This window comes from Rattus rattus, chromosome 1 (assembly GCF_011064425.1).
Source record: "Rattus rattus isolate New Zealand chromosome 1, Rrattus_CSIRO_v1, whole genome shotgun sequence".
Taxonomy (NCBI): domain Eukaryota; kingdom Metazoa; phylum Chordata; class Mammalia; order Rodentia; family Muridae; genus Rattus; species Rattus rattus.
The window spans coordinates 248,320,689-248,334,375 of NC_046154.1; the positions used below are offsets into that span (position 1 = coordinate 248,320,689).

Sequence of the window (13,687 nt, forward strand, 5' to 3'; positions counted from 1 at the left end):
CATAGCTCCAAGTGGCTGACAAACAGAACAAAGGAGTCTGTGAGGGCAAACGCTGGAAACCAGTGTGTCTGCAAGGCCAAAACTGGCTATCAGGGCAGGAAGGGTTCGGGCTGGACAGGAGCTCCAAAGATAATGGTTGAGAGGGGTCTGTTGGTTTTCGAGACTGGAGACCCGGATGAGTGTGGATAGCCCACTGACTCAGATGTTTGAATGGGGTTGGCAGGTATGGGAGAGGGCACAGAGGCACAGGACTCATGGTTTTCCAGAAAGGAAACCAGGAAAGCCACGGGGTTAAAGACTGGCATACCCTGGACAGTTAGACCTATTTATGTACATGGCCGGTGTACTTTTTTTTGCCTTTTATTTTTGCATAGAATCTTGCTGTGTGTAGCCCCGGATGGTCTGGAGCTTGCGGTTCCAGGCTGCCCCAGACGGTAGGAACCGAGTTTGTGTGTAGTGTTTATCGCTAACGTCAGCAACCACATGGTGGCTCACAACCATCTGTAATGGGATCTGATGCCCTCTTCTGTTGTGTCTGAAGACAGCGACAGTGTACTCATGAAATAAATAAACCTTTAAAAAAAAAAAAAAAGGAGAAAACATATCGCTAACGTCAGAACACAGGATACTGTGATTCAGGAAATGTCCTTCTCAGAAAGGTGTGAAGGACCGTAGCCAGGGGGCTCAGAGGGCCCCAGGAAGGACTACCAGCCTCCAGTTTTCCATTGCAGAGCTCAACAGGTCTGAGCATGAGCAGTGACGCACAGGACACCAGACCATATGCCCTAAGACAAGCCTAGCAGTGAGCATGTCAAGACTAGGAAACACTCCAGCTCATCCCGTTCCCAGGGGACCATGTGCACCTGGCCAGGAACTTGGGAATCTTTGAGTGAAATGTTACAGCACAAATTGGATCACTGCCCAAGTCCCTGTATTCTCCCTTCTCCAGCTGCTGGAGTCAGAAGTACTTACAGTGGCTTTGTTCTGGAGTCTTTGCCCCCTTGAGATTCCTTAGACAAAGAGGTAAACTATTTGGAAAGAATAGTAGACAGAAGAAGTTGTGTGTGTGTGTGTGTGTGTGTGTGTGTAGGGACTCTATATGTTTGGTGTCATTCCAGATCAAAATGCTTAGCGGTGAAAGAAAAGTACCCAGGGACATACAGCCTCTTTCCAGACTTTGGATTAGGAATTTACTGAGGCTTGGGGGGTCACAGAAAGTCTGTTCAGATTCCTTTATTGTACTGCAAAGTCCAGTGCTCCCCAGTCTTGGCTCCTCTTCAAGTGCTACCCAGAAACTTGCTGGAGAGGGCAGATGTGTCTTGAGGCGCCTCTCTAGGTGTTTGGCAACTATTTTCCAATGGTCTGTCCTGTCCAGCGTCCCTCTCTTCCCTTAAACTGCCTGAGGCCAAGTCTGCCATCCGCATGGCAAGAGGGCAGATGCTGAGAAAGTGCTAGGAGGCAGCGAGGAGACAGAGCGGGAACAGGCAAGGTGTGTTCCAGAGAGAGACGGAAATGAGAGGGTGGGAGGAGGCGGTCACCAGAGGCAGTGGAACCAAGAGCTGTGAGCTGCAAACCCTGAGAAAAAAGCCCTGAGATAAAAGGCCTTAAGAAGGAATCGAGGCACAAAGCGATAGAGTTCCTGAAGAACTGGACAATAAGGCAGACAGATAGATCCCTGAGGTGAAATAAGACCCAAAGTAGACCTGAGCCCAGGAGATGGTGGAGGCTGAGGTGGGGGAGGGGATCAGGAAAATGCACCAGGTGGAGGGGCTGAGCCCCTCGTGGAAAAGCCAAGAACAAGAGGCAGTGCTGTAGCCAGGCGAATTCAAGTGGAGCTCAGTTGAAGTTGTCAGCCAGGTCCCAAACTGCTTTGACACCGACCTGGCAGCCACCTCTCCAGATGGGCATTGTGGGTACGGTATGGCAGTGATGCAGAGTCCTGACCTCCAAGACCAGGAGATCACTTTTTGCTTTTGAATGTGCCCAGGATCTTGGGAACAAATTTGCCCATTTTACTGTCCCTGGTGTCCTCATCTGCCAAGTTGTCTCCTGCCGCACTACTGCCAGCGTCTTCCTTCTTGCAGAAGACTTCGAAGCGACTGTAGACACGCTTCTCTTTGCGCATGCTCTCCATGCGGCGAAGGAGCCGGTCACGCTCCTCTGCACTGGCTGGCAGGGTGCGACTGAGCCGGCCTTGTGTCCCTAGGCTGTCTGAGCGGAAGATGGCTGAACACTTGTCCTTGTCAGACATGTCTGGTGCCAAGTCTCCTGCAGTTGTTGGGCGACCTACATCAGAACTGTTATGGGCTGGACCTGGAGCAGGGACTGCGCGGTGCTTCTGGCCATGGGCACTGATTTGCTCCAGAATGGCCTTCGTGTCATCTCGCAGGTTGCTGCTGTACAGAGCATTGGCAGTAGCTGAAGCTAGGCGGACCCTTGAGCCTCTCTCCTCTGCAGCAGCCTCTGTGCTGTCACCTCGACTCAGCGAGGGCCGCCGGGGACTCTCAGGCTGCCCATTCTCCTGCGGAGCTGGGAAGCTGACCTCATCCTCTCCGCGCCGCTCACTTTTGGGGCTCAGCAGCTGCCTGAGGCGGAGAGAACTCTTTCGCAGGACTTCCATGGGGCCGCCAGACACCTCCTCTGTAGGCCCAGTCTTCGAAGACTCCCCAGCGAAGGTGAGACTGCCTCTGCGCTCGGGCACAGGGGGTACTGGGCTACCCCTGCGCTCTGGCACTGGGGGCACCGGGCTGCTTCTACGGTCTGGGTAGGTCGAGGTGGGACTCCCCTTCTGCTCCATCAATCCTGTGGTTGGGCTGCCCCTCCGATTGGGAAATCCAGACGTGGGGCTCCCCTTACGCTCAGGGTAGGCTGGAGTAGGGCTCCCCTTACGCTCAGCGTAGGCTGGAGTGGGGCTCCCCTTGCGCTCAGGGTAAGCTGGTGTGGGGCTCCCCTTGCGCTCAGGGTAAGCTGGTGTGGGGCTCCCCTTGCGCTCAGGATACGCTGGGGTGGGGCTCCCTTTTGGCTCAGAATAAGGCAGCTGGTGTGTCCCAAGCCCTTCTGGCGGAGGGCTATCTCGACCTTGTGGAGACAAGGAGCGGCCCTGGGCAGAGAGGAAACGTGATGGCAAGCGGTCTGTGCCGCCCAGCGTGTCGAGAAGTTGCGCGGCAGTTAGCGAAGCGGCTCCTGGGTGTCGCTCTGCCTCTTGGTGCAACTGCTGGGCAAAGGAGTCGCGCAGGTCAAGCAAGCAACTCTCAAGGCTACGGCGCTCAGCTCCCGCTCCTCCTGGTGCTACCACCTCCTCCCGCCAGGCCTGGGACACTACAGCCTTGCTGTGGCTGGAGGCAGTGATGGCACCCCCTGCACCGCCAGGGTCTCGGGCAGGGCCCTTGTATTTCTCCAGTAGCTCCGCCACTTTGGCTGAGGCGCTGGAACGAACAGCCTCTCCGCTGGGGCCCAGAGTTTCACTGACTGTTTGCTCTTTGTGCATCAGCTGTACTTTTTCAGTGGTGGCTGCTGTGGTCCCAACAGTACCCTCAGCCTGTGACGCAAAGATGAGTGATGAGCGCAGCCTGGAGCTGCGCTGGATGAGCGGGTTTAAGCGTGAGCGGAAGGAGTCCTGCTTAACCAGGCCTGTCTCTTCTGGGCCCTCTCGCTCGGAGCTGTCACCACCACCGCTTCCTGAGCCTGGCTTTGGTCCCTTAGCTGGGAAGGGTGCAGGAGTGCGGAAGGTGGAGGGAAGTAGGTCCCGGCCTCCAGGAGCCAGCACCTCATCTTCACAGGCCTCAGCCTCCATGGGTAGACCCTCCTCTCCACCATCACCGTGGCAGCCGCTCAGGTAGGAAGCCAGACGCCAGTGACGCAGCCCAGCCCGGCCCTCGGGTCCACCCCTGCGCTCAGGCTCTGCCTCCGTAGTGGTGTCCAGGCCTTGCCTCAAAGTTGCTTGGCATGGAAAACGCTGGCCCAGATTGGGACGCGTGGCCCCACTGGGCTCCAGACCACGGGGGCTGGGTCCAAAGGCGGGATCTGAGCCGTGGCGTACCTCCCGAGATGCGCTGGATGGCACATATTCCAGTCGTTGGTGTATATCAGCACCGAGTTCTGGGAAGCGGTGCCCAGCACCTAGTGCAAAGTCGTCAGGGTCTGCAAAGCCAGGTCGGCCTGCTCGAAGCTTCTCGAAGAGGCCCTGTGGGCGCGCGGGAGCAAACTGTGGGTCCCATTGGTAATGCTGCTGGTAGAGCTGGTCCCGTTGGAAGTGGCTGGTCTGGAAACGGAAATCATCACCGTGACTGAGGAATGTTTGTCGAGACACCTGCCGTGCAGCTGCAAAGTTCTCCACTGCTCCAGCTCCATCCGCTGCTGTATAGCTGTGCCGCTTGATGGCATCCATTTCCAGGTGCCGTGACTGGAAGAAGCCCCGGGGGCCCGAGAGCTCTCCAAGCGGCCCAGCCTCACCTGGACGCATCAGTGGCCGGAGCCCTGTGTGAGGCTCCAGAGCACCCCCAGGCATCCGCTGCAACTCCTCTCGGCGGAATGCCGATAGGAAGTGGCGGTCAGGGTCTAGGAAAGAGGGGAAGCCCAGGCCTTCTTCCCTGGGCGGTGGGAACAGGAGGTGCGCCCGTTTAGGGAAAGAAAAAGGTGTTGGTGCTCCAACCCCGGGGACACCCACCAGGGGCCCAGCCCCGGAGTATGGAGCAAGCGCATAGGCATCCATGCGGGCTAGCGCCCCAGCTGAGGGCACCAGAGGCTCCGACTGTGCGAAGAGAATGCGGAACTCTTCATCGAAGCTGGAGACCAGCTCTCCCTGGAACACATGAGCCAGGCTGCGGTGGATTTTCTCGAAGGACCACATGAAGCTGTGAACAGGACGGCAGGAGTCAGGGAGAGGAAGTAGGGCCACAAAGGCTTAAGGCACCAGTTGGATAATCAGGGATCTGTAAGGATTTGGGCTGGTGGACTGTGGCAAGGAGAGTTTTATAGGAAGTGGGGCCACGGGGGAGGACTAGGCGGGAAGGGCCAGGGCTAAGGGAAACCCACTGGTCATACCTATAACTACCGCTCATCACTACAGCACAGTCCACAAGCAAGAACTTCTCCTTCAGATGGCCCTTGAAAGACTTCCCAGTGCGGCAGTAGTAAGTAGGGCCTGCCACTGTGCGCACGCGCAGGAACTGGAAGAGAGGGGAGTCAGGCCTTCACCAAAGGTATTTTCCCTCCACTCCCCTGGCTTGGTCACTCACATCCACGTGGTGCAGGTTGACGCGACACTTGTCGGCCATGTCTAGGAAATGCTGGGCGTTCATTTCATCCAGCAGAATGTAGACCGGGACTCGCCTTGCAGCAGCCTCTAGCACTTCACTGAGCAGATCCACGTCAGTGAACATGTCCATCACCACAGCCACCACCTGGGAGGCGGGTATCAGGTCAGTGGGGAGGGAAGAATCTCGCCATTCTGCCCATCTCTGGCCACATTTTTACCTACAAGCACTGTAAAATGACCATTGGCCTGTCCCAGGAGAGAGTGGCCATGAATGGTAGAAGGGACCCAGCAGAGGGACACAAAACAATTGACACTTGGTAGCCTGCAAGGGAGCGTGGAGCAGGGACTATACTTTTAGGGTGCTTCATTCAGAGGGGGCATATCTGCATCTCTGTGTTCAGATCCCAAGTTGTCAAGATGGGTAGTTAGGCCTGGGGGGTTTTTTCAACCTCCTGGAGCAGGGGCAGAAGCTAGGCCTTTACCGTCTGGCATTTCTACCTCTCTAATATTCCTGGGTTTTGTTCCTGTTTCTTAATACAAGACTGGATGGTTACTGTGTAGTCCAGGCTGGCTTCAACCTCCCCTCAGTGCTAAACACTTGGGTTTTTTTGTTTTGTTTTGTTTTTTTAGTTTACCAACTGCTTGGGGGTGGGGGTGGGGGTGGCTCTCAGCTGAGCAAGGCCCTAAGCTTCTGGGTACCGGCCATGGTTCTAGACAAGTGAATGTCTACAGAGCCCACTAACCAGGTCCCCGGTGAGAGTGAACAAACTCTACAGGGCAACCTTACTGCTGAAGTCTGGCTGGCCAGCCCTGGCACCCCAAGTACCAGGGATGCTTTTCTATCTCCCACACCCTCCTATTCATGCTTCAAAACCCAGCTCAGGCTGCCTTCCACCATCCGTCACCTGCTGGGCAGAGCGGATCATCCTCCGAGCTTCATCTTTGATGCTGGGGCTGTCAGGTGGCGGCGGCTGTACCAGTGTGGTGACCTCGGTGCCTTGGAAGCCAAATGTCAGGGGCCAGCCCAGGTCCAGCTCAGGCACAGCCTGGTCTGAGTTCACTGGCCAGTAGGTGCCTGAGGAACCGTCCATGTCCACATCAGGAGGAGCGCCTTCAGGGGGTTCCCGGGACACATACTGTGGGGGCTGCAGGTGACGGCTCACATGTTCCAGTTCCTCAGGGCACAGGAAGTCAGGTGCCCCTTCAGATGCCAAGAAGCGGTTGTAGGCTTCTTGCCCACCCTCAGTCAGTGCGTCCACCGCTAGGCGATAATATTCTTTGTAGTGAGGTGGCAGGTACCCAGGTGCCAATGGGTTGTCCCCCTGAGAGCTGCTCTGGGATCGACGGGCCATGTTGGGGCCGGGGGCCTGGAGGGGCAGGAAAATGCATTAACTGGGGGCAGTAGGACCCACTTACCTATTCCACAAGTGGACACAAACAGGTGATGTAGCTGCTAGATCTTGGGTGTAGCTCTTCCAGGCCCCAACAAAGACAGGCTACGATGCAACACTACAGGCCATAGCATGCCCCTAGCGGGGAAGACATGGGCCAATGGTACTTAGCCCCAACTCCCCCTCCTGGGGCTGACACCTTGTTTGCATCAGTCTCAGGGACTGCCAGGGTTTGCCCCATTCCATACAGGTAAGAGGTCCCACCTAGCCTCATTTCAGAGTCATGGCCCATTTACTTTGTGGCTCCCTTTTCCTATAAAAATAAGTTCTGGTTAAGATACAAATGCAGCCTGGTTAAAGAGATTATCCCTTTTTTGTCCAGAGTCTCCACTGCCTGAAGATCCTGGGCAGTGCTCTGGCCTGTCACCTTCACTGCACAGCTGGGAGGGGTGGCAGGACACCATACCCGGCCCAGGTGAGCACAGTGGAGATTGACTCATCCAGGGATGATGGCCTTAAGCCCCACCCACACCTCTTTCCTCAGTCCACACCTGCATCTGCCCACAGTCCCTTCACTGAGCTCCCTGCCCCGACTCCTCAACCTCCAACAACCTCTACAAAACTTCACTCTCAGCTAAAACCTCCCTGGGCCACAGTTTCTTGGGACCAGCCCCTCCCTGTCGGGTCTCTCCTTTATACCCTTCCAGACTCACTCACCCATCCGGATGGCGACAGAGACATTGCCAAGACCCTGGATCACCACCCTCTCCCCAATACACTAAGAATGACTCTTTATGAAATGGCTGGCGTGTGTGAGCACGCACACATACATGCACACGTGCGCGCGCACACACACACACACACACACACACACACACACACACACACGCACGCACGCACACGCACACGCACACGACCTTTGTGCCTTGGAAACCAAATGTCAGGGGTCGGCCCAGGTCTAGCCTGGTCTGAGTTCACTGACAAGTAGGTGCCTGAGGAACCGTCCATGTCCACACCAGGAGGTTCCTGGGCCACGCGGGTGAATAGCAGAAGCTTGTGTTTGAAGACGGCATTAGAAGTGACAACCAAACCCCAGGAAGCCCGCTGACCTCTGGCCTGGAAGTCGCCTTAGGTCACGCTCATACTATTCCCCACTGCTCCTCAGGTTTGAAATGGCTTTGGACTCATGCCCTGCCTAGCACACAGGTTCCTGGATGTTAGTCCAAACTAGGAAAGTATTTCTGCCTAGGAGGAGTGCCTTGAGGAATGGGCCAGTGATGTGGACAGAATGGCAGCTCTGGTATTAGGGGACACTTGCTCAAAGACGTTGGGGGTCGGCGGGACTCCGCTGTGTAAGACCCAGGGAGTTAGAGTGTCTGCCACCCCTAGGGGCATGGTCTAACACATTAGCAAGTCCAAGTGTGACAGAGATTGGAGGTGGGGACACTCCTATGTCTACTGGCCCAAAGAAGAGTACTCTGACTTCCCTCTGGGGCATTGCCCTGACTGGAGGCCATTGGTTTTCCTTCCTGTCTGCAATGTGAGGTGTGGCACACTGTTCTGGAGAGATCAAGGCAGACCCCCTGGGGTCGAAGGCTGGCCGGGACAGGTCTCATAGTGTACCCAGCTTTTGTAGGCAGCATTCCCACACTACCTGGGGCACTAGCATGCTCACTCTGGGGGGCACTCCCTGGTATAAGGAAGACAGATATTATGGGGCTGGGAAGTGGCCTTCATCCGGAGCGGCCACTGTGATGACCTCACAGCAGTCACACACGACCTTAAATGCCCTTGTACCCTTTCACCGGTACACATCACCCCTTGACTATGGACCAGGCGGTGACCACTCCTGTCAGCAGTGAATCCAAGAGCCTGCTCACTGACATCTGCCTATCCAAGCGGGGGCCCTGCTTAAGGAAGGCGCTTATCCCACCCAAACCAGTGACTCAGCAGGAATTTTTTGCTCCTGACCTCCTACCTGAAGCTAGTCCCCAGGCCCTTCACCACTAATAGCACAAGAAAATGACCCTTCCCCCTCCTGTCTGGCTGGAGGTAGTAGTGTTCCTGTGTCTGGAAGGGGGATCACATAGGGGAGGACCTTAGGCTACTACACAAAGAAGATGACTGTGATCAAGTAGGACTGAGCTGGTAGGGGACAAGAAGCTGGGAGGTGGGATTCGGCTCAAAGACCGGAAGTCGGATGAGTTATACAGCTTTCGGGTTAGGCACTGCAAGGCCCAAGGGTGTTACTGTACCCCAGGAAGTTAGCGGCTACCCAGGCCAGGTATCTTATCTGCCAATCCAGTCCAGGGATATGAGATCAGTTGTTTGGAGAGTCCAGTTTTCCCTGCCCTCCATACAAGGATCCAGTCCTAGACACCCTGGTTCATGGCGGCTTGGGGAGAGGCTCCGGGAAAGGTACAGGTCATGTCCCGACAACACCTATGCCGCCAGAGCGAATCGCACTCTTCTGCCTCCTACTTGACAGCGTGCCCCTAGGAAATCCCTCACCCAGTACCCCGCAGCGCAGTCCCCCTGTCTCCGACCCAGCCCCACGCACCCGCTCACTGCACCGCCCGTCCCAGGTCCAAAGACCAGACCCCGGTGCCACCGCGCGGAGGCCCGAGCCTCCCGTCCTGTGCGCCTCGCCGCGCCATGCCCAGCCCGCTCCGGGAAGGGAGCCCTACCTGGCCAGGTGAGCGGGGTTTCGGCACAGGGGCAGCAGGAGCCCACCGCCGCCCAGCGGCCTCGCGGTCCCGTCCGTCCGACAGCCACTCCCCGCCGCGGCCCGCCCGCCCGTTCGGCCTGATTCACGCTCCCGCCCCCGCCCCGCCCGCGCTCTGCCTCCTGCCTGCCCGGGCAGCACCTGGGCGGGGCGGCCCCACCCCGACGCGCCCGCATTCCTGCGCCCTCCGCGCCCCGGACCCCGGCCGCGATCCCGGGTCTCCAGTGTGGTCTCACTGGCGCCCCCAGCCCACACTCCAACCCCGACCCCCGAGCGCTCTGGTGGAGTCCCAGAGGTGCGCTCCGGACCCTGGCCAGCGTCGCTCCGGACTGCTAGAGCCTCTTCTTTCAGGACGCCGAAGCCCCTTGAACCCATTTGCGAACCGATCGCTCGAAGCCCCTACGGCCGACCCCTGACCCTCGCCCCGGAAGTTGGGGTGATTCGGAAGTTCCGGCTTAGTCGCTAGGAAACTGGCCAGCTCGACTCGAGGGGCGGAGCTTCTAGCCTCTGTGTAGTGAGAGGCAGGTGAGGCAGGTGAGATCGCAGACAGGGGGCCTGGGTACCCAGCTCACTCAGGTGACCGCCTTACCTTACGCAGACACACCTCTGGTTTCCCCAGTGCACTCCCCTTAGGCTTATCGCACATGAGACCGATAGCATAGGAACTCCACGGGCCTCCCCACTCACATGCCTAACCATATAGGATCCTGCACACATACCCATATACATAGGACCCCTCAGGCACAAGGGAATCTGGGACGATCCACAAGCAGATGTCCCTCTGCCGCACAGAATCCCGCACATCAATCCCTCCCAACCCCTCATCTCACATGAGGACCACTCTCTAAACTGCCCCAACAGTGGTCGGTCCTGGCACCCACGGAGCCTTTCTTTGTAGACACCAACTGAAGGTCCTGTCTTAACGCATGCACTTTGAAGAGTCTGCACCCAAGATGCTGCAGGTACTGGACCCTCTACAGACAGGGAACCTCATGCTCATATCAACCCCAGCACATCACCCGTATACCTAAGGGCTTAGTTCCTCCTAGGTCCCTAGTCTACCCAGCCCTCCCTCCAACCCTCCTCTACTTATGCCCCACCCTGAACTCCAAACCAGCTAACTCGCTATCTGCCACTTCTCCTGTTCCAAATTCTCACTGTCCGCCACCTGCCTGAACATTTTCTGTAAGACAGCTTACTTTCAGGTCCTATTTTTTAGGATAACAGTTCATTAACTCCATTTCCAAATGTACTATGGCATCCTGTGGGCACATAGGTGTATGGAGTCAGCAATTGCACTACACAGTTTCCTATCCATTGGCCCTGTGAGGGTTTCTAGGAAGACCCTCACCACAACAGGAGTGGAAAGAAAGTTCTTCCAAGGAGGAATGAATGGGGGCCAGCCTTGTGTGCTGGGGAGAAGAGCACTGCTTCCAGAACCAGACAGCAGAGTTTTCCAAGGCCAAGAAGAAAGAGGGCTTAAGGGTGGAGAGGGGTTGTGTTGACCCAAGTTGACGGTAGTTGAAGGCAAGCCTGCAGCGTTCAGGCTGTGGAGCTTCTAGCCCAGTGCTAGAACACAGCAGGACGGGCAGATCCAGAATTGCAGAGGAGGGGTATACAGCATTGCGAGAGACATCCTCTTGCTAGACATCCTCCCTCGAGCTACTGGGCACACATTCAGACAACCAGGGGCAGGCAGGTGGACCAAGAAGCTGGCTGGGGAATGGGCTGGAGGTCTAGACTCCTGCTGTGTATTAAATCCAGGGCCAGGGCAGTATGTCCACTGCCTTGTCCTCTGACCTCCTGAATGTACCATCCCTGGACTTTTCCTTCCCACCCTCAGGAGAATGAGCACTAAGAAGGGGGGGCCCAAAGGTGCAGCAAAGGGGCAGGCGTCCCTCTCTGGGTCCAAGCTTCGAGCTGCTGCTGGTGAGTGCCCCCTCTGACCTTCCGGGCACTACCCCAATGCTGACCGTGAGACCACTAGACACATAGAGCTCCTCAGAAACCCTTTCTCTCTAAGTGGTTTCCACGAGATCTTTCAGTTGGGTGCGGGTCTGATAGATTTGTGAGCTCAAAGCTCAGATGTCCACTGTGCCCTGAACCTCTAGGGCTGGGGTGGGGTGTGAGTACAGTGCTCAGGAGGGTACGATGTTAGGGAAAGGGCTCAGGAGGAGATTGGAGGGGCAGGTAGCTTAAAGACAACAGTGTAGTAGGCCATTGGTGGTGCACACCTTTAATCCCAGCACTCAGGAGGCAGAGGCAGGCAGATCTCTGAGTTCAAGGCCAGCCCTGGTCTACAGAGTGAGTTCCAGGACAGCCAGGGCTACACAGAGAAACCCCATCTCAAAACAACAATGACAACAACAAAGCAATATCGACGGAAAAGCGGGGCTTGAATCCGAGTTGGGCGTCTTCGTGCTAAGTGGTTGCCTGGCTCCGCAATCCTGCCTTCCCCTTCAGACTGTCTCTCCATAAGCACTCCCAGGATGAAACGTTACAGCTAGCCTGGGCTGGCTCCTGCAGAGCATCAGAAAAAGGACTCCCTCGCCCCGCTGCCTACCCTCCCGCAACCTTTATCACTCCTCCGCTCTGAGTCCCATCCATTCTGCCAGAGCTGAGGACATCTTTCCAGACTGTCTCTTGCGTAGCCTGGCTGGAGTCTTTGCCTGCTGCCCACCCAGACCCCCACGCAGCCCTGCATCTTAGACCACACAGTGCCAGATTTCCTGGAGCTGACAGGCAGTGGTGACTCCACACCACGCTGGGGTAAGATCCTAGTTGCCCAAAATAACCCCAGCTGCGTCTGAGGCCAGTCTTCCTCCTGGAATGAGGATAATGGGCACCAGCAGTGCGTTCTGCCTCTGTGATCTCAAGCCCTGGGAACCAAGCTGCAGTAAACACGGGGCAGGGCGGGTGGACCAGACGAGAAGTTGTCCAGGATCCTTGGGGTGGGGACTGCCCCTTGGTTCTGATGTTGTCTATCACCTGTGTACCCAGCCCTCATCCCACACCCTACTATGTGTACTGCCCTGGACAGCTCCTGTAGCTACTTATCCTGGTCCCCTGACACCTCCATCCCCAAACAAGTTCCCTCCCTCAGTGGCCTTGCCTACCAAGCATCGTGTGGTCTGGGCAGGCTTCCTGTGCTTCATCTGGGCAACATTCTCTGTAGTGAGCACTGGCCCCTCTTGGTATACAGGCCCACAGACCTTCCACAACCAACCTGGCCTCCCAACCGTCACACATCAATAAGATGCTTGAGTGCCTCACTGTACAGTCACTGCCCGAGCCCCTGCCCAATACCCCTCTAGGCCTTACCTGGCCTTGGGTTTGCAGTGCCTCGACTCCCTCACTCCGGAGCTGCTCCAGGGCCACAGCCAGCTGCAGCCCCTCCATGTGCACCCAGGCCTGCTCCTCCTGCAGCTGCTGCAGCCACAGCTGCTCCTCCTGCAGCTGCTGCAGCCACAGCTGCTCCTCCTGCCACAGCTGCATCTGCAGCTGGACCTGCCGCCTCCGGTCCTCCAGCAGCAGCTGCTCCTGGGCTAGGCACAGCTGGACTTCGTGGAGTCTCAGCAGTTCAGGGCCCAGGGCTGGTACAGGGGCCCCAGCTCCATAGCCCTCCATGTGCTCAGGAGCCAGCACCAGCTCGGATTCCAAAGCAGTGGCCTGAACTGGCCTCGGGGCTGCCTGTAGCTGCTCTGGCCTGGTGGCCCTGGAGTGTCCCTGAGGAGCCGGCTGAATGCTGGTCACGTGCTCTGTCGGGGCCACCCCCACCTGGTCCTGAGGGCCCCCTGTGTTGGGGGGCGGGGGCTCAGCCTGAGGGCCCTGCCGCCCAGCTGCCCTCTGGGCCCTGCCCACCCTCTTGCCTCGGGGCTTTCGAGCTCGAGCTCGTTTCCCAGACATGGCCCTGGATCCAGTGCCTCTTTCACCAGATGTCTGCTCCCCAGGGGCCTGGCTCATCAACTGGCCTGGTTGGGGAGCTCAGCGGACACCCCAGAGGCCACAATAGGTTGCTTGCTCTCAGCCAGGTTCAGCCCTCTGCTCCCGCTGTCCCAAGTAGCCGAGCTGCCCCTTGGCTGATCTCCGCACCACGGCAGCAGAGCCCAGGGCCCTGGCTCTGCCGATAGGCCCCACAGGTCCCACTCTGTGGCACTGGGCCACACCAGAGAGTTTATAGAGACTTTGGCGGCACAGTGGCTCACCCTAGCCGAGAAGGCTGACTAACATGCTGACACAGGGTGCGGGACTTTACAGGCCACAGACTTCACTGGCCAGACTGGGAGGGAGACTGAGAAACTGGGGGCGGCTCTC

The 13,687-nt window shown here is 57.4% G+C and overlaps 1 protein-coding gene across 1 annotated transcript; it reads right to left on the minus strand.

The window, feature by feature from the left end:
* Nucleotides 1-1,167: 1,167 nt before the first annotated feature.
* Fam83h (family with sequence similarity 83 member H) lies at nt 1,168-9,469 on the minus strand. Its single transcript, XM_032917062.1, has 5 exons — nt 9,336-9,469; nt 6,163-6,624; nt 5,238-5,402; nt 5,044-5,168; nt 1,168-4,853 (listed from the first exon to the last, which is right to left on the minus strand). The coding sequence occupies exons 2-5, from the start codon at nt 6,607-6,609 to the stop codon at nt 1,961-1,963; spliced, it is 3,630 nt and encodes a 1,209-aa protein (XP_032772953.1). The 5' UTR covers nt 6,610-6,624; nt 9,336-9,469; the 3' UTR covers nt 1,168-1,960.
* Between the last annotated feature and the right edge of the window lie 4,218 nt (nt 9,470-13,687).